This window comes from Dioscorea cayenensis, chromosome 19 (assembly GCF_009730915.1).
Source record: "Dioscorea cayenensis subsp. rotundata cultivar TDr96_F1 chromosome 19, TDr96_F1_v2_PseudoChromosome.rev07_lg8_w22 25.fasta, whole genome shotgun sequence".
Lineage (NCBI taxonomy): Eukaryota > Viridiplantae > Streptophyta > Magnoliopsida > Dioscoreales > Dioscoreaceae > Dioscorea > Dioscorea cayenensis.
Genome location: NC_052489.1, coordinates 23,049,153 through 23,070,514, shown reverse-complemented (window position 1 = coordinate 23,070,514; position 21,362 = coordinate 23,049,153). Strand labels below are relative to the sequence as shown.

Here is a 21,362-nt window from a genome sequence, read left to right as displayed (position 1 = left end):
TCAGATTAGCAGTTCTTTTGTTTGACTTGCATTTGTTTTAATTGCTCAGATGTAAGTTTTACATTGATGATTTATTGTGTAGTTGCAGCATAAGCCTAGATATATAATTGCAGCAAGCTAAGAATTTGGAACAAAAACCTTTGTCTTGTTGAATTTTAAACAGTTGTTGCGTGTCTCATATTCACACAAAATAATTTGGACAGCTGTAGATGATAGATCTATTTGTCAGCGGCCTAGGAAACAAGAAACACTTTGGCAATAAGTGTGAAGGTCAAGGTTTGATAATCATCCAGTGGGCTATCAATTGGCTGTGTTTTACTCATTTACTAATTATGTCCAAACATGGCAGTGTAAAGTTGCTCAGCTGTCCAAGTTACCTCCATGAGGTTTTCGAGAGGAATAATCATCTCCTTTGCAAATGATCTTAGTAAGACTCTACATTCTGCACCAATCAATAAAAAAAATAGGGAAAAAACTTATCAGTATTTAAAATTATAACTAGAAATGCACCAAGAGAGGAAAATGTTGAAGGTTGATGAGTGGTCACCTGAAATTTTGCTCAGATTGAGAAGTGATATTGATGCAAAGACTCTGTTCTCCATATTGCTGTCATTTTTCATGCATTCTTTGAGCAGAGGAACAACATCAATAAATTTAGAGAGTTCAAAGCCAGCAGCAGACAGGGATGACAATGCATGACTCAGCCATGCAACTACTATCAAGCACACTCTCACAATTCCAGAGTTCTTAGAAGCCAAGCATCTGGCCAATGTATCCAGTAAGGATCTCTTTCCATTACTTACAAGAACTAAAGCTACATTGTTGGACCACTCTTCCCTTGCCTTTTCTTCATCCTGAATTAAGCAATGAGAAATGTTATGTAGAAATTGCAGATATTGACATATTGTATTAAATATTCTTATGACAGGTTTTGTCTTAGATTAGACATTATTAAAATTTTTGGGAGGAAATGCTATGAGCAGGCTTATTTTGGTTGTTTTTACCTTTGATATGATTTCATCAATTTCATCATCATAATCAACTGAAGCATTGATAGGATTGGTGTAACATCCTGCTTGTTTTAGCAAATAATCCTCTGTCAGTATCTCCCCAGATGAAGAAAAATGGCCCCCCAACATGAGAAGAGCTCTACGAGAATTTTCTGTAAGTTTTCCTTCATATATGCTGCACTCAAGAGCCGCTATTATGCCATCTGCTGCCTCTTCTCTGTATATGCTATATCTTCGAGGCTCGACCTGCCACCGGATTTATATTTATTAGTGAAATCAGTTTAGAAATTGTTCATTTGCATATAAATTTTTTGGCAACTTGACTGAATTGAAAGCAGCTCTCTATTACTAATCAATAATCAGCTTCTTTTAACTTTAGATTTACTAGTTTGGAATACTGTAGGTCCTAGATTCAAAATGCTACTGACTGAAACGAACATAAACATATATTTAACTAGATTGTACCATAAGATCTAAATGGAGGAGCAAGACCGCAACAAGTGCTCTTTCTGATGGTAGGGAGGTTTGAAGGTACACAAGTAGAACATGCATTGTGTTCACAATTGCCTGTGTGTGCAGGCCGTTTAAGAATGATCCGATTGCTAACCTTCTGCAGCATTGAGAAACAAATGAATTGAAATGAATACATGGATGAATCATTTGTTCATTAAATTACCGCACTAGATCAGTGTGTTATACTACTCAAAGAAGCAGCATGAATTTAGGTATGAATGACAAACCTGTCCAGACAAATCAGCTCAATCATCAGCTTTACTGCATTAGCTCTTGAATTGGTTTTCTTACTGTGCAGAAGCTCAAGAATCCATGGTCCTCTTATATTCACAGACAAGAAGCTCCTGCAACTCCCATCTGCCTCAATACATAACAGCAGAAGGGAAACTACACAGATCTTTTCTTCTAAATTCCCCAATTCAAGCCTCCTGGTGAGGAAATGCATGCCTCCTAGAGAAATAAGGTGTCTAGCATTTTCCTTTCTTTCTTCAGTGTCAAAACCAGTGAGTAGTTGCTCTATGATGAACAAAGCAGCTTCATCTTTGGATTTGTGATCTTTCACAAAATTGCCTGCAATTTGTGTGGCCAAAACTAGGAGATTTCGGCAATGCTCTGATTTCCAGCCATTGATCAGGCGTTTCAGTACAAAATTAGTATCTGGCACAGACAGAGATTGAAGTGCCCGACTGGTGACAGGACATGTTTTTCCCCCTTGTTTGAACCATTCTTCAATGGCTGTTCTCTCAAAGGTCTGCCCTGACTCCAGTGTCACAGGATCTTTAAACAAATGGCCTGTCAAGGGGCACATGAACTCTTTTGGAATGCTGGAGAAGAAGGACCCCTGGTCTATACCTTCATGGCACCCAAATGGCTCTGTGCTGAGAAACAATAGCAGAAATCAAGTTCTGAAAAGAAATACATCTAGTCAACAACATGAAGAGTATATATTATACCCAGAATTTGTTGTGGATGCCACTGCATTTTTTTTCACACCATTTTTTGTTCCCTTGGATTGCTGTACTCAGAAAAGGAAGCATGCAACCAAAAACTAAGTACTATTTTTGCAATACTGGGATGATGAAAGGAGATAATGTTTGAGGAGTTGATTACATTGCCCTGTTGGAGATCATGCTCTGGATGTTGCTGTGGATATGGCATTGTGAAATCATCTACATCATTGAAGTGATGCTGAAACACAGCTTTTGCAAGCTTTTTCAAAGCAAGTTCATGGTCCTTTACCTGTGGAACAGGATGAGGGTGTTTAGTTGAAGGATATGATCTAACATCCTCACATTCAACAATGAGTTCTTTCTCCTCAGGAATATTCAGACTGCTTGATTTATGCTGCATGAACATATGAAAGCAAAGCCAAAGGTCAGATAGAGGATGTCCGAACCAATAAAACATGAGTCAGAGGAAAGGTTCAAGCTGGATTGAACATATCTACTCATGTCTTGATCTACAACCTGTCAAAAGAAAGTGTACCTGATGACTCCCATTAGAAGGTGCGCACATGTCTTGTTCTACAACGCCTATATCCTCTCCTGAATTCTTATCTTTGTCTTCAATCTCTGGGGTGGTTCTCTCCTCAACAGTGTTATGCTTCTCTAATGTCACTTCTTCCTTGTCGTCATCATCTTCTTCTTCCTCTTCCTCTACTTCCTCAATAACTGTTATTTTATTCGAATGGCTGAAAACATTATCATATAATCTTTTGCTGACTATAGGCTGAGAAGGAGCTGGATCAGAAGGAACAGGACTAGCTTCTTCAGGATAATTAGGCACATCAATGATGGGAAGGTCAGGGTTTTCTTTCTCTTCCATTAGCCATTCCTTATAATATGTTGCAAACTTGTAAGTACCTTCATCCAATGCACTGCTATACACACTGTCCAGCACCTGCAACCTCTTCTTTCGGCCTGGACTTCTTGCTATTGCTTCGGTCTCCTTCTCATACCACACCTTCAAATGACATAGATGAGGGAAGAGAAGGTGACTCCATATAGCAGGCAACAACTCTGTCCTTGCTTGATTAGGTGCATCACAGAACACTTGGAGGAGATGCTTGGCAGAAACCTTATCCTTCTTCTGGAGCTTATAAATAAAGCTTAGATAAAGATGGGAACAAGCTGAAAGATGAGAGTTTGGAATCCCAGAAGTATATCCATTCTTCTTCATGTCCTCTGAGCTCAACCCTGCCATCAGACTAAGCTTCAGAGAAGCTCTCTTTATGTCCTTTGGATCCGGGACTCCTTCCACTGCTCTTTCTACAGCTTTTATGGCGTTTTCAAGGTTAGTCACTGGCCTATCATCTTCGTGGCCATCTCTACATGATTGTAGCCATGAGAGGCAACTGTGACGTAATGATGCTCTGAAGTTATCATCTTTGAAGAACATTCTAATATAGCCAGCAAGAATAGAGACAATAGCTCGAGTGGCTGCTTCGTCAATCGCCAGAGCTGGATTTCTATCATTCTTCTGGTCATATCTTGTGTCCACTTCCTGTACCATGTCAGAGAATCCATCACCAGACTCATCATCTCTCTCCCGTTCATCAAAACCATCAATCTTGATGACACCAGCAGGGCGGAAGAGCAGAGCAGGATCCGGTGGGCGTCTGACAGCATCAGTGACACTTGAGTTGGAGCGCCGGGAAAGCTTGGAGGGGTTTTTGTCATGGCGGTAGGGAGGGTTTTGGTTGGTGGCAGTGTAAAGTGGCATGCTGACAGGCTTCAGATTGCGGCCAGGGCCTTGCCGGAGCCTTCCCTTCTTGAAGTCATCATCCGTCAAGAGTTCTTCCAAAGATGTCATCTTCTGTGAAACTCTGTGGGGTATTCCCTATTATTCTAATTGTTGGAGTTTGGTTGTTCTTGGATAAGATTATGAGGGAGTGTTTGGCAGGGAGGTGAAGATGGAGATGAGTGGTTGCAGGAATAGGATTGAGAGAAAAGGAGATGCTCTGAAGAAGAGACAAATGGAGAGAGAGAGAGGGGAGGGTTGGCGCCAAAGGATGCGCCGGCAAAGCATGATGAAGAGTTGGGAGGCCTGCCGCCAATCACCTATTGCAACGGTTGTCCGTTAATTGGAAAGATATTTACATTTTAATCCTTGTATAAATATATATTAATACTTAATAGATGAAAGTGTGTATACTGAAGTACATATGTATTTGCTTTGGTTTGAAGTAGATAAGGAAAAAAAATTAGAAAATAATTTAGTAAGAATTTTTAATAATAGAAAATAAAGTTTTGGTTTTTAATTAAGTTTGTGTATTTAATTCTTTTATGAGAACATGATTATTATATGTTAATAAAGTTGTATATTTTCAGGGGGTTTTCATACATTTATATGATTATGCGCTGAAGAAAAAAAAAAAGAAATCAAAATTCTGTGTCCTCTGAAATTTTTGGGGGATTTATTTACTTTTTGTTGTCTTATAACAAGAACAAGAGAAGCAGCAATTCAAGTATTTGGCTGTTTGTTGTTTGTACTGTTTGAAGACTAGTTCACAACCAAAAATTCTTTTTTTTTTATTATTATTTATATAGATATATATGTGTGTGTATATATAATTTGTGACAAGAAGAAGCCATATGAGTCAATCAATGAAGAAGGATGACAGTACATAGAACGGCATGTAGTCCAATGCTCTTCATTGCAAAAGTTAAAATACTGAGTTTTGGAATTCATTTTGGTTGTGAGTCTTGGACTATTTGTTTGTTCTTGTCTAATGTTTCTCTTTAACCATTTCCACACATTTCTACAATTTCATTTCCTCAATTTATACTTTCTTTATCTGTCAAACTATGAATTTATTTACCTAACTTTATATCTCTATTTGAAAATTTCGAGTAAAAAATTCATATATACATACATATTAATATCCTATGATGAATCATTAAACAAAATTTTTTTTTTTTTTTTGGAATAAAGTGGATAAACCACCAATTTATTAAAAAAGAAGAGAACAGAGGAGTACAACAGAAAAGGCCGCGAACAAGAAAAGGCTAAAAGTAAATAACATACTAAAATCCTCACCAAAGATGAGAAAAACAGTGAGCAAAAGCAAGACGGGAAGAAAGAGAAAATGAAACAAGTTGGGACGGCGAAGGCAACCGTCTGGAGACACAGGCCTGCCCAGCTACAAGGATAGGAGGACTACTCCTGATCAGCAGTGTGCACCGAATCGCCGATGAAATCAGTGGGTCTAGTGCCCAGGAAGTTGAGGGAGCGCTTGATCCTTTGAGTGGCCTCAGTGGTATCCTGATGAAGGTTCTCTGAATCTGTTGAAAGCCAAGAGAGCAGTATATTAGCAGACTTGTATAAAATTGAAATAATAGGTAGACAAGTAAGGTTAAAAATGTGATTCTTTCGTTCAAGCCAAATATTCCAGATTACGGCTCTAGAACAGAGGTCCCCCAGGTTCCGACGAGAGGAAGTTAATGAGGGGATCCAATTGCTCCAAATATTAGATACTAAGGATGGGGAAGACTCAATATCAAGGTTTTGTCTGAAGAAGGACCAAATACGCTCCGCGTATTTGCAATCAAGAAAAAGATGTTCCACTGTTTCGGAGTTATTATGACAAAGAATGCATGTGTCAGTGGCATTAGGATTGCAGCCTTTTTTGAATAGATTATCAAGAGTAAGAATTTTGTTTTCTCTGACCAACCAGCAGAATAAAGTGATTTTGCTTGGGGATTTGGATTTCCAGAAATGAGGATAAAGTTGACTTCGAAGCCCTCCGTCAATTAAGAAATTGTAGAATGATTTGACAGAGAAAATACCATTTTTTTTCAAGAGGCCAGGAATAAGAGTCCTCTTGGTAATTTATGCATGATCGGAAAGGAGTAAGAACGGTGTTAATCCCAGCTCAGAAGAAGGATTTATTTCTTGGTGGATGTTGAAATAGGTATCCAGGTGATCCATTAAAAGAGTAGTTTGCGTTTAAGATCTTAGACCAACAAGAATTCGATGTAGAAGTGATCTTCCACCACTATTTTCCAAGTAAGGCTTTGTTGAACTCCTGAAGATCAAGAATTCCCCATCCACCCATGATACGGGGGCGGCAAATCCTTTTCCAAGCGACTAATCTGATACCCTTAGATCCAAGATCGGGCCCTTTCCATAAAAAATCTCTTCTAATCTTGTCGATCTCATGAATAACCCAAATTGGTAGTGTGAATACTGACATCCAGTAAACAGGTAGGGTAGAGAGAACGGAGTTAATAAGGGTTAGACGACCCCCAGGGAAAGGTATAAAGCTTTCCAGGGAGTGAGTCTAGATCGGATAGAATCTATAAGTTTTGTCCAATCTTGTCGTCTAGGCCGTCTTCCAGAAAGGGGAACTCCCAAGTATGTAATAGGAAGACAATTCCTATTGCAATTTAGAATTCTTGCAGAAGAAGAGTGAGGCTGAAATCCAAAATTTGTGGAGTATAGACAGCTCTTCGAGAAGTTTATTGAAAGTCCAAAACAACCTTCAAAGAGATAAAGAATTAATTTCAAACAAATTTTTTTAACTAAACAACCTTACGGCCAGTTTTTTTATGATACTTATTTTTCAGACTCTTCAAAATCAAGAAGGATGTTCAAAACCCACTCTTGGTTTTTATTTATTTTTTAAATATAGATAAATCATATTTATTGAGAGAAAGAGCAAATACAACAAGTATTATGAGTATAATACAAAAGATAAGAGATAGAAACAAACGATATCCACTAGATATGAAACTGCACTCTCGAGATACAACAAAAAAATCATTTTTAGGATATGAGGGACCATTAGGAGAGCTCTCACCAAGTAGGCATGCTAATCAGATTTAACTAGCACGGTCATGAAGCTCTTTGGAGCTGTTAGTTTTTCCCTCTCTAGAATCAGTGAACTTCAAGCTTTTTTAACTACATTGGCTGTCTCCTTCACTTCCTGACATTTTAACTCTAGTGTTGCACAAATCTTAAAAAAACGTATGAGTAATTCTGATGATCAAAGCAAAAAAGAGAAAGAAAACACACGTCAAAGATGTGCTTAGTTATTTCTTTCCGGCCACGCATTCGAAAATTTTTGCAATTTATAAATTAGGATTGTTTTATTTATTTTTTATTTTTATTTTTATTTTTTAAGTTAACGTCCTCTTCACAGTGATATAAGTTGACAAGTACTAGCATTATTAATTGGTCTTCTTTGAGGGAGCAAGGAAGAGGAACAAAGACTAAAAGCAAATAAGCATAACTTGTGTAGTTTCCTAGGAAACCTTCTCCAATAATATATTCAACTCCCAAATTTTCATGAAATGGTCTTCTTAAACATTCCTTCAGATGTGCTTGGATTGGAAAGAAAATCACATAAAAAGGTACAAATAAAGATTTTTTTTTTTTTTAAGGCACCGCACCGCGGCACTTTTGTTTTTCCTTGAATAAATGTCTATATCTTGTACAAGGTTTAATAAAATTATAATATGTATATTATATATAAATTTTAGATTGCAAACATTTACTCGAAAGAAAAATATCTGCCAAGAATAGCAAGTGAAAGAATCTATGAATCTATAATTTGAATAATATGAATATTGATATATAAAATTTGAAAAGGATTTAAACCAGTGCATTGTATAAAATTGAAAATTAGTTAACCAATAAATATGATTTAAAAAAAAAATTTGAACAAACCATCCAAAATGTATTAAAGAGAATAAAATCAGTTACATATATAGTATAAATCATTCAATCTAGATATGCAAAAGAGTTAAAGTACATCATAATAATAATATAAAAAAACATCATGCAGTACAAAAGAGTCTGTACATACAAAACTGTTAGAGATAATTAGGCAATTTTGCAGTAATAGAAAGGGGATTGGAAGCAAAATATGGCTCCCAAGAAATGACCATTGAAAGACATTATCCCACCATTGTTTATTTGTTAAACTAGGGTTGTTGGGATTTATGATTCCTTCCCTGATATGGAAAGCTTTTTTTTAGCACTAGAGGAGGTGCATAGGAAGTCAAGGCCATGTTAGATTGTTGTCACAATTTTCTCCAACTTAAATTTGTTATTTATTTATTTATTTATTTCCTTTAAAAGAGGGGCAAGAAACCATGCTTCTTTATTATTTCAAAAAAGAAACCATGCTTCTTTGTTCTAATAAAATGATGATTTCTTGGGTCGTTCATTACAATGGATTACTTGATTAGCCAGCAAGGAAAGTGGTGGGGAGTTACACTTGTTAGTTGAACCATTTTTTTAGTAGTTTTAGAGTAAGGATTGAGTTTGCAAGAGATTTCCTCTTCATATGCCTCTAGATTGCTATCATTGAAAAGTTCCTCTTCATAAGCATGAGTTAGGTTATCATTAACATTATAAGGAACTTAGGGTGTGTTTGGATTACCCTAATGAGAATAAGGGGAATAGGGTAATGACAAGGGGGGATGAGAATGGATAGGGGATGAGAATGAAAAATGTGTTTGGTTGAAAGAAGAACGGGTTAATTTCCGTGCAGGTCACCATACTTTGGATTTATTTCAAATTGGGGTCCAAACTTCAATTTGTATCAAATTGGTTATCGAACTTTTTTTTGTCCAGTAGCGAGTGACGACCCAATGAATTCCAGCCTTTGTTTGCTTGCGTAGCCACCGAAATGTATACATCAACGCTCACCTATCGAGCTGGCTACCACATGACCGACGTCCACATCACTAGGTCTTGCCACTGGGATGTACTCTCACCATGTCGTTGCAGCTTGGCCATGTCATAGAAGGAGGGCCATCATCCTGAGAGAGAGAGCTAGGGATACAGAAAGGGAGATTTTTTTTTGGTGGAGCTTGGAATAAAGACACACATTGAGAGGGAGAGATAGAGACGCAGGGGTTCTCATGGTCCCTGGAGTGAATCAACCGATCGGTGACTGATCTGTTTGATAGTAATTGTTGTGGTTTGATCTATTTGAAAATAATTTGTTTGTAATATATATATATATATACATATATATATATATATTTGGTTTTGTTATTTTTGGTGACCGATCTAGTTGTATTTTCAATCATTAGTGCATTAGAGTTTCAATTTAGGGTTTCATTATTGTTTCAATTTTTAGGTTTGTATACATGATGTATTCTTTCCTCAGTTGTACTGAGTTGTTGTCTTAGTTCTACTGGGTTGTATTAGTAATTGAGGTTTTATATGTGCAATTTTTGTTTGAATTAAATAAAGCTGTAGTTTGATGGAGCTTGGTGTCCATGCTGAAATGAATTAATTGTTATCTCCTATTGTGTTAAATCCCAACATGATTGAAGTAACTGCATTTTTATCCCCTGCTATGTTTAATCCCAACAGAACTAAATTAAAGCTACATACATTGAATTGAAATTAAATAAACTAAATATTATATCCAATTCTGGCATTAACACCTAATGAAATAGAAATCCATTCATGAAAATGCAAGAATGACATTGAATTCAACAACAATATTAAAAATTACACCAGTTTGTGCTGGAGACAATTCATCACACAACTGAAGACCATTCTGCAAACTAAAATGAAGACCATTCATCACAGCTGAAGACAATTCATCACAACTTTACATGGGATGGCTCATTTAAACAAATGAATTATCAAAAATGTCAAACTGAGAATTTGTGGCAAGCTGAGAAGTGTTACAAAAATTTGATTGCTGATTGATGACAATCATCAAATTCTATTGAATTTCTGCCAAATCAAAAGTGTTTCAAAAATTTCTGGCAAGGTTAAAAAAATTTCTCAGACAGATGAGAAGTTATACAAAAATGATACAACCAAAAACCAAAAAAACAAAAGCATCATCCTAACAGCTTTGCATATTCTTCTTTGAGAAGTCATACAAAAATGATACATACAACAACCAAGAAAGCATCAATGAAGTAAGTTCAAATTCCTAGTGGCAACCAAAATTTTCTTCTTTTGACTGTACATTCAGCTTTGCCCTTTTCTTGAGAGTCCTTCTAATTCCTTGGAGCTTTTGGCAATGACAAATTTGTTTATGCTGATTTTATCTTTTTGGCCCCTTTTCTTGTTAACTGTTGCCTCTTTGATTAAGCATCTCCTAATGAGGATCCTACATGGTGTGTTTGTTCTGGTGTTGTCACAACCTACATTTATGTATTTTTTTTCATTAGTAAAAAAATTAGAAATTTAAATACTTTTGGTAGGTTTGTCTGGATCTCCAACAAATTCAGTCAGATTGAATTGTTAGTTAAAAAAATACACTTGTTACACTCACCTAAGACACAACCTCATTTGGGAATTGTTGATGAAATGACATAGTTGCTGCTTCCTTTGGCCTCCCTTTGGTAGATCTTCTAATGTTTAATTTTGGCCTGTTACTGTGAAGTCAAGCCAACTGATGCTTTGGAGAGACTTTGATTATGTAATAGCTCTACCTAGTTGTTACACAAACCAAAAATAAATAACAAGAACAAAATTCAAGATAAATAAAAATTTCAAAACCAAACCATAGATTGTTGTATGCATTTACCTGTTCAACTAGAACTTCCCATTGTTGTTGTGAAACAACATCCTCAACTGGAATTTCTTGATTCCTTACTGTGTGTAATCCTGCCATAATGTATGGAATTTCTTGATTCCTTACCACTGAATTATCAACCTTGTATTGTCCACAAAACACAAATTATATAGATTGTTTTTACAGGAAAAAAAAAAAAACAAAGCCACTAGAGAACAAGAAAATTAGAATACCATTAATTCTGGGTTGGTTTGCCCTATTTGACTTGTCTGACCAGCTGAACATGCATTCCTTCCCTACAATACACACAAATTAAATTAAAACCCTATGCACAACATAGAGGTACACATTCATTTAAATATACTTGAACTATTAGCTTACCTGAACTCCATGAAACCTTTTATTATGCCCTGAAGAACCATACAGGCTGCAAGTCATTCTCACTCCCTTCCTGGTAACCTTTCCACTAGTGAAACCAGGGTTTTCACCCATCTCTTTTCTCGTCATTGTAGTCTTCCTACCCCTTTTTTGTTGACTACATCAGGTGGTATGATGGGACCCTCATCACTCTTTGGCCATGAATTTTTGTCATGGGTTGGGTACAGGATGTGCCTATATGTGCCCATGTATGTGCTTACCTTATAGCATGCATGCAGGTAATTTTCTGGTTTTTCCTTACTGTAGTATAGGACATATATGGAATGACTACATGGAACACCACTAAGTTGCCATCTCCTACATGAACAGCTACACTCCTTCTTGTCAACTATAAATTGCCCCTCATGACCAACAACCTCATATTTGTCTTCACCATACCAAGTGATGTTATAAAACCAACTTAATTGCTTATTTTTCTTAAGATTCTTAAGAATTCTAGGGCAATGCTGGGTGGTTACATTTTGCATGGCATCTCTTCTCCTTTGGATCCTCTTCATCAATTGTGTCTGGATCATTTAATTCATTGTAATGATACCCTTAACCTTGGCTTTCAATATGTGACTATTAAAATATTCACACAAATTATTTAGGAGGATGTCACACTTAAACTGAGTTTGGAAGTGTGATCTACTCCAATGTTGGGGTTCAATTTTTTTCATGTATTTAAATGCCCCTACAGACATCTATTTTAGGGTTTCCATTGCTCTCTCATAAGCAAGTCTGTGAGTTGCCTTAGCACATGCCCATAATTGATCCTTAAGTGATTTTCCCCTAAAAGATTTCTTAAAATTTGTGTGAATATATCTCACACAGTACCTATGCTCACTGTGAGGGAATTGTTCTGTTATTGCTGGCATTAAACCCTAGCGTGGTCAATTATTAATAACATGAACACTCATGCCCCCGGGGGGAAGGGAAAAGAAAAGGAACAAAAAAAAAAAAAAACTGAATCAGCAAAGTAAAATATCTAACTCAATATGAAGTGCAACATTTAAATTACAGGACAACTCAGACATGCTAAACTCACAACATTTAAACTCATTCACAGTAGCATAAGCATAAGCATACCTAACCTAATTTAAGCATGCTAAACTCACAACATTTAAATCATTCACGATAGCATAAACATACCTACCCTAATTCAAGCACGCTAAACTCCCAACATTTAAACTCATTCACAGTAGTATAAGCATAGCTAACCTAATTTAAAGCATCTTAGGTTTAAAGTACAACAGAGAGGTGAGATAAACATGTGGGACAAAAATTAAATTCAAACCTAGCAGTAAGGAATTATATTAAATTCAGGAAGTTCAGATAACTCAATTAATAATAAAAAAACTAAAAAATCAATTGATTTGATCTCACTTTTGTCTATTAGTCATGAATGACCACTTGTGGTTGTCAACAATCATAAGGTCCTCTACCAAGCCTGCCAGGAACCATTTCCAGTTATCTTTGTTTTCTTTACTCACTACTGCCCATGCAAAAGGATAGATGCAGTCATTTGCATCTATTGCAATAGCACTTAGAAGTTGGCCTCCATGCAACCCCTTGAGGAAATAACCATCAAGCCCCACCAGATGTCTGCAACTTGCAAAGAAGCCTGCTCTCAATGAAGCTAAGCATACATAAAAGACTTAAAAGGCTCCATCCTCATCACACTTATTTGTTATTGTTGAAGCAGGATGTGTCTTCAACAATTTTAGCCTATAATCATACATACTCTTCATCTAAGATTCCTCATTACTATTTGGGATCCTTAGATAGATATGACAATGAAAAAGAATTTTAAGTATGTTAGGTTAATGGATATTATAACAGAAATAAGATACATTGAATGTAAAAAACATAAAAATCACTTCTGTGCAATGCTCTTGGCTCTGTAAGCCTTTATCCCTGTAATGCCCACTTCTTGGTTAGTCTTGACAGTTTCTATTATGCCAACAAGTTTCCAACTTGGGTCTTCCCTAATTTTTTCAAGGTAATGCCTAACTATCCAATCTGGATTTACATGTCTGTTATTATGCTCCCTCGGACACTCATGTTCCAAAATTCCTGCCTTGATCTATACTGTGCTATTGTTTTTCACCATTGGTGAAGCCCATAAGTAGAACGGATACCCCCTCTTACAAAAAGCCTTGCACTTTCTTTTTTTGTTAGGCTTGAATTTCATAACATATCTATTTTGGATCCCATAATTTCTAACAGCCTCCTTGAATTGATTCATGCTCCCAAACTTCATTCCAATTTTGAATTTAGGGTTCTTCATGTCCACTTCACGATTAAATTCAGCATATCTAGGTCTCACAAGGATAAATGACTATTTATCTGATCAACACAGCAATAGTCTATATAGCCAGCTAAATCCTCTATCTCACCCACCTTATAATGCATCCATATGGTGAATAAGTCAGCATCAAGCACTGTAATTAAATATAGACATGTCACCTTAAATAATGTACTATACATGTTGTGAAAATTTAATCTCTAACACAAATACTAACTAACATATATTGGCCTAAACTTAAATAATGTCCACACATACACTATCATCATCAACTGCAAATATAGACATGTGAACTTAAATAATGTCCTTTAATATTCTGTCCTAAATTTTCACCCATTATTGTCTACATTGCAGGCATCATAATAACAAGACACAATAGTAAATCAATACAAAATATATATAATCAAGGTTCAATCCCAAATTTAATAGCACACATCAAACAAGCATCTATGGAAAAATCCACACATACACTATCATCATCAACTGAAAATAACAACAGAAAATGTAAATCAAAATAGTAAAGATTCTATCCTAAATCATGATCATAAACAATTTTAAATACTAACAAAAAATTGAATTCAACATCCTAATAACAGTTATTCTGATAGATAATATCATTTCTTTCTCAAGAAAGAAGGTTTTTATAAGTCAGCTATTCTTTATGTCATGTGTCACAGAACTATGAAACTCTCCCATTTATTTACTATAGAAGTGAACAATTACTAAACTATAAACACAATGCCATCAATCCTACTAATATAGACACATCTTCTAATAATAATTGAGTTCAAACTAAATGCTTCTCATTCACCATTGACAAAAGACTCAACTACTGTTGATTAAAGCCAATGTCCACACATTCACACCATATAAGATTGTGATTTGATCATATATAAACTATGCTTAATTGAACTTCCTCTTCAACTCTGTTTGCTCTATTATGATATATTTATTTCTAAGTAATATGATGTTGAAAATCTGCCTATCTTGAATTTGAGTAGCAAAATTACCATCACAATAGATAAAACTATGCAAAAAACATCTCATTGTGCCCATATGTAGAAACATGTTATTGACTAACAACAAATGAGAATGTGATAGAACACTTATCCACAACAATTGGAAAAAAAATAATAATAATTCAAGCTAAGAGTTTCAATTCCGCATTTAAAAAAAAAAAAATTCGGGCATTAGACATGGCATCTAAATCATGCACCAAACAATCGATCATATATATATCATTACAGTGGACAAAACTTTGTTGAATAAAGTCTCATCATATCCATATGCAGAGACAAAAGCTATTTACAAACAACAAATGTGACATACCACTTCTGCATAACAACAACAATAATAATATAAGCATGGGATTCCAACTCTGTAGACTAAAAATTCAAACACATCTCATATTACATCCAAATCATGTGCAAGTCTAAACGCCATTACTACTCTTACTCTGATCCAAAAAAGCAAATTGATCACCCACATTATGGGAACTACTTTAGGCTCCAGTTGACCTCAATTGACCTTATTTTAGGGTTTAAGAGAGGCACTTACAATATTCCGGAGGTTCTTGCGCCAACGACCTAATTTTCCAATTTACTGTCATCTTCACAGCTAAACCTCCTTATGTCTAAAGTGAAGACCCCGGTCATCCACAAGCTAGCAATGGCTCTCTCCCCAGCTTGATTAATGCTGTCGACCTTCGTACCGCCACATCTTCTCCCGATGTCTCTCTCTATTTTGTTTTCTCTCCTTTTTCTTTCTCTGCCTTTTCCTTGCAAAAGCCCCAAAATCTACCCTTGTTGGGACAATGTCCATCTTCAACGTGTGGTGCAAAACATCTGACAAGGCCAACAATGTGGCGAAAGAAGAGATGGGCGCGAGCCGTCTGGAAAACCGGCCCGGCTCGGAACCAGCTTGGAATCAGCCCGCCGGTTCAATGACCTTAAACTTGTAACTTTTTTTTATTAAGTGCATGTTGGTCATGGAATTTGAACCCATGACCTTAAACTTGGACAACAAAAACTCAACCACTTGAGCTATAATTTATTTTTTAACATTTATTGAAAAAATTATATATAGATAGATGTAGGATATGGATCAAAATATTTTACATATATATTTAGTTTATAAAAATTAAGAGACCATATAATAAATTAAAAAACTATATAAATCAAACTATAAAATATCAAAGTATCAAGCAATAAATTTCCATAAATATTTTTTTTAAAAATAATTATTTTGTTAATCGTCCTTTGGCTCATAAGCACTAAGTCCCTACCCATGCACACTCTTAAATTCTCTTAAATAGGGGCACTCTTATTTGTCACATATATATTAGATTATTTTGTTTCAATTTATAAAATAAAAAATAAAATTACAAAAAATTCTTATATCAATTTATAAAAAAAAATACATTAGTAAAAAAGGAATATCTTTGAATAATGGTTAACACCATATTATTTTGATTAGTAACTTTTTTTCAATGACAACATAATGAGCACAATAATAACCCTATAGTTAGAGACCAAAGTGAAATCTAGAGCCAACCATAATTATTTATTATAAATAAGTTGATGATAACTTCAATTTAAAATAAGAATACTACTTGATATGTAATTTTTGTTGCACTTAAAAAGGTGTGCTAATAATTTAATTTGATAGATAAACAAATTAAAATGTAACTTTTTTTTATCCTTTTTAAAATTATTTTTGATGTCTTAAAATTTTTTGAGTTATTATATATTATTTTAAACTTTTTGTTGTTTGGGATTAAGTTTAAAAAAAATATTTTGCAACTTCTTTATATTTATTTATGTTTTACACTAAGGGGCGTTCACTTTGACGTAAGTGGGAGGAAGTGGGGGGAAGTGGACTGACTTCCCCCACTTCTGATGTTCTTTTACACTGAAGTGGGTTTTAGTTTAAAACCCACTTCAGAATTTTTGAAGCTGAAGTGGGGGAAGTGAGCCACATATAAAAGGCCACTTCACCCACTTCCACCCCACTGTCACACCACTTTGAAAGTCACGGAAGACCCTAAAAATTTCTCAGCCGTCACTTGGCATAGCCCCGATCCCATTGCTTGCTCTCGTTGCCTCCTCCTCTCATCGGCCGGAACCCCAACCCCAATCCCATCGCTTTTCTCCGGTCGCCTCCTCCTCCAGTCGCCTCCTCCGATATCTTTTCCATTTCCGTCAACCATCCTAATTGTTGCTCCGATCGAGAAGCTGTTGGGAAGAAGACATCTCTCTGAAAAGGTGGGTTACTTTTGAGTTATTTCTGAGTTTGTGTGGATTTGGTTTTTGTTTTAGGTTTTTTTATTGAGGATGAAATGTTTGTTTCGTGATCTGTGACACAGATTACTGGATAATGTGAGGTGTGATGGAAGATTTCTCTCTTCTTTCATACTTTTCATCCATTTTGTTATTATTATTTTTTTTTAATACTGCAAGCTAAATAGTTGACATAAATGTATTATACATGTTCACATAAACTAAAGTCTAATGTATAAGTTAATACTCTAATCTTGATGCACGGCATTAATTTAATGAGGAAGTTGGCATAATAAACACTTGTTTATTTAATCCATTTCAGTCAATATACACTTGCCTTGACTGGTCTTTTTCTCACTTCTTCATTTTCTTAAATTTTTATCTAACACTTGTAAACCATTTTCTAGTCTTAGAACAATGAAAATAGTAGAGAACAACCAATATGAATCAATGAAAAAAACCATTCCTTCGATTTTATCGGCTTATTATATCATACTATAATTGTAGTTAATTTTCAGAGGTAATTACAAATGCAACAATGTTGCAGGCCAACTTGGACTAATTCGGATGTCTTCATTCTCAAGCAATTATATATATATATATATATGTAAACATTAATCTATAAAGGTTTCATTTTAATAATAGTCTTGTTTCATTGTCTATGATGGCAAACAATGTGATGAAGAACTTGTTCAGTCCCTATGTACATACATTCACTATGTTTAATCTCATGGACCAACTAATACCACAATATGAACACCATATCATTCAAAGTGATTGTATGATTTACTTAAATTAATAGAGTATCTACACTGTGCTTTTCACTTTTAACCTTGTAAGATGGTTAACATCTTTTGGAACTCATATAGATGCGAGGGTCAATGCACATCTAGTTAGCAAATTTCGGGGCCGCAAGGGCATTACATAGAATGTCCTAGCAGCATGTGGTTATTGTGTTTGTGTTATGAACCAAGAATTTGTGTGGATGGTTAGAGACCATTGTTATTTTCTTATGTCATGACTATGTATTTGCAAGAGTTTGTATGGATGTTGTTTTCTTGTGTGGGTGGTTATTGTGTTTGTGTTATGAACCAAGAATTTGTGTGGATGGTTAGAGACCATTGTTATTTTCTTATGTCATGACTATGTATTTGCAAGAGTTTGTATGGATGTTGTTTTGTTGTGTGGATGGTTATTGTGTTATGACCTAAGAGATGTCATTTGTTTAAATGGATTTGTTTATGTGAATTTTTTCCTCAAGTAAATTTAATTATGTTTTCATGAAGTAGGAGACATCATTTATTGTCTTTATAAAATCTTTAAGTCCAACAATTTAATTTTTTTTGTCACACAATTTCATGTTGTATTTAAACCACATGGAATTCCTACTACATATTAGGAATTTGACAAATTTAAATGTCTTGTAATTCAATGGATTTGCTTAAGTGAATTTGATATCGTATTTCAAAAAATCCATAATAATGAATTTAATGTACTAATTAATTAAAACTAATGTAAAACATCTTGTTCAAGTTTTGGGATTACAACCTAAATTTGTGGATTAAAAAATAAAAATAAATAATCAAAAGACTTTTGAATAATAATTATAAATTTGTAAAATTATTAAATTATTGAAGTTTATGTAAAAATATTAAAATTTAATTTTTTTAATTATTTTTTTCACTTCCCTCACTTACGTAGAAAGAAACACCTTTTGGAAGTCCATGCTGAAGTGACACCACTTCATGCAAAATGAACACAAGAAGTGGAGAAGTGAGCACTTCCATTAAAATGAACATCAGAAGTGGGGGAAGTCATATGACTTCCCCCACTTCAAGAAAGTGGCACTTCCTACCACTTCCCCACTTTCCTCCACTTCCCCCCACTTATGACAAAGTGAACGCCCCCTAAAACAAGAAAGGTTTGTATGCCAATTGGTTAATGTGATTATCCCAAGTGGGTGATCCTCAGTTCAAACCCCATCCATGACACACATTTTTTGAAAGTTTAACAACTTAACTTGTAAATAAAATATTTAAATTTAATAATAAAGTATTAATAAAAATGGTAAAAATCCGCCTGGTCAAACGGGCCTGGCTCGGACCCGGCAGGTTCTATGATAAGCCGGGCCGGGCCCGGTTCATTCTGTGAATGAACCGGACCCGGCGGTTCTGCCGAGTCAACCCAGCCCGACGAGTCTCCCCTGTAGCAAGGGCCGGTTCTGGGTCTGATTTCCGGTGAACCACGTGGCAAGAGTACATCTGGTGGTCATGCAAGCAAACAAACAAAGTGACGTGGACATCCCATTGGCAAGACCTAGTGACATCCCATTGCCAAGACCTAGTGACGTGGACGTCGCCCACGTGGCAGCCAGCTTGACATGTGAGCACTGATGTATACATTTTGGTGGTCATGCAAGCAAACAAAGGTCGGAATTCAATGGGTCACTTGGCGCTTGAAAAGAATTAAAGTTCAATAACTAATTTGATGCATATTGAAGTTTGGACCCCAATTTGAAATAAGTCCAAAGTTCGGTGACCTGTACAGAAATTAACCCATAGGAGAAATCATTGGGAATGGTAAAGTAGAAGAGTAATTTATAGGGAATTGAAAAGTAATAAAAATATATGATGCAAAATTACTTGGTTAATTCTCTGAATAGCCCCTCTACTTTTTCAAACGTGCCTTTTGGGTTCTTATACTTTAAATTGTAACATTTTAGTCCCACTACTACTTAAATTGAGCCATGTTAGTCCTTGTAAATCCTAAATCCTAATTCTTATAGTGACTAACATGGCTCAATTTAATCAATAGTGAAACTAAAAGGTTATATTTTAAAGTATAGGGACATAAAGGGCACGTTTGAAAAAGTAGAGGGACTATTCAGAGAATTATTCCAAAATTATTTTCATCAATTTATTTTGAAGTACATTTTACTGCTAATGTCTTATAGATGTTTTTTTTTAATAAAAAAATCAATGGATAGTTTCATCCTAACAATTCTACTACTTACGTTCTGTTGACTGAATGGATTGTATCATTCTTCATTTTTTGTGTGGTTTAGTTCGTTTAGAATATAATTATTTCTATGTTATTTACTGTTACTTATGCTCGTTTTCTTCTCAATTCCTTGAAATGGTAAGAGTGGTGCTTTATTTATTAAGATTTTAAGATGTTTGCATTGGATGGAGCAGGTGCTTTAGGAAACCTATTGTTCAGCTAAAACGTCTAGTTTGAACAAAATGACAAAAGGAATATATTATACTAGTGACATTAACACTAATATAATATCATTAGCTGATAGACTTGCATGCATATAAACATGCGACCTTTATGACCTTTTCACTTCACGCTTCTTTACCACACCATAAATTCATTGTAGGATATTTTTTTTAGTAAATGAATATTTTTTATTATATATTTAATTCACATATTCATGGATCAACCTTTCATGCTTAGATAGATGATGAAAAAAATCACATTGTGTAAAATGCTTCTCGTACGACATTTGTTGGATAATCCTATCATGAAATTGCACTGGCTACATCATTTAGAAACAAGTGAAGTTGTTATTGCCATAATTGTTCGGCTTGTGCAATGCCGGAATAAAGTTAGACAAAACAGAAGTCAAATAACACGTGAGATACGGCTCGAAGGTGACAGAGCAAGAGATGAATTAATGTCACACTTGTTATCAAGTGATTTATGTCATAGTATGATTAGAATGAATTCTTCAGCTTTCTTAGGGTTGTGTGATATGCTAGTTAGAGATAGTGGTCTTCGAGCAACTTTGCAGATATCTGTCGAGAAGTAGGTTGTAAAAACACTTTAAGTATTAGGTCATAATGTTACACATCGTGAACTATCTTTCTTTTTTGGGTGTTCCCTTGAGACCACTTTCCAGTATTTTCATAATGTATTACAAGCTATAATAGAGTTTGAGGACAAATTTTTAACACAGATTGATGGCTCACAAATTCCTTCAAAAATATTCAGTAGTAATAGATTCTATCCATATTTCAAGGTAATCAAATATTTATTAAATTGCAAGTTCACTATAAATATGTCAACAATTTAGAAAAAAATATGAAACATATTAATGTCAGGATTGTGTTGGTGCTATTAATGGAACACATATTTGGGTCAAAGTTTTTAATGGCAAAGCTTCGTAATATCATGGGAGAAAGGATTATCCAACTCAAAACATGTTAGCGGCATGCACATTTGACTTAAAATTTACGTACGTGTTACCTGGGTGGGAAGGAATAGCATCTGATTCAAGAATAATAAAGAATGCATTAAGTAGACCTTATCTTCTAAGAATTCCATAAGGTAATTGT

The 21,362-nt window shown here is 35.1% G+C and overlaps 1 protein-coding gene and 1 long non-coding RNA gene across 2 annotated transcripts; one reads left to right on the top strand and one right to left on the bottom strand.

The window, feature by feature from the left end:
• Positions 1-42: 42 nt before the first annotated feature.
• On the bottom strand, positions 43-4,740 carry LOC120249447 (putative E3 ubiquitin-protein ligase LIN-2). Its single transcript, XM_039257956.1, has 8 exons — positions 3,009-4,740; positions 2,634-2,867; positions 2,477-2,538; positions 1,751-2,401; positions 1,476-1,620; positions 1,005-1,256; positions 548-854; positions 43-442 (listed from the first exon to the last, which is right to left on the bottom strand). The coding sequence occupies exons 1-8, from the start codon at positions 4,332-4,334 to the stop codon at positions 327-329; spliced, it is 3,093 nt and encodes a 1,030-aa protein (XP_039113890.1). The 5' UTR covers positions 4,335-4,740; the 3' UTR covers positions 43-326.
• LOC120249450 lies at positions 687-1,952 on the top strand. The gene is made up of 4 exons (XR_005532844.1): positions 687-778; positions 1,115-1,164; positions 1,590-1,735; positions 1,822-1,952. It is a non-coding gene; the product is annotated as an uncharacterized LOC120249450 (long non-coding RNA).
• Positions 4,741-21,362: the final 16,622 nt, after the last annotated feature.

Bases quoted from the DNA above. Each gene is read 5' to 3' on its own strand.
- LOC120249447 (XM_039257956.1), bottom strand. From the start codon at position 4,334: ATGACATCTTTGGAAGAACTCTTGACGGATGATGACTTCAAGAAGGGA. The intron at 1,621-1,750 runs GTTTGTCATTCA...TCAATGCTGCAG, and splicing joins GAGCTGATTTGTCTGGACAG to AAGGTTAGCAATCGGATCAT. The intron at 443-547 runs GTGACCACTCAT...TGATTGGTGCAG, and splicing joins CAATCTGAGCAAAATTTCAG to AATGTAGAGTCTTACTAAGA.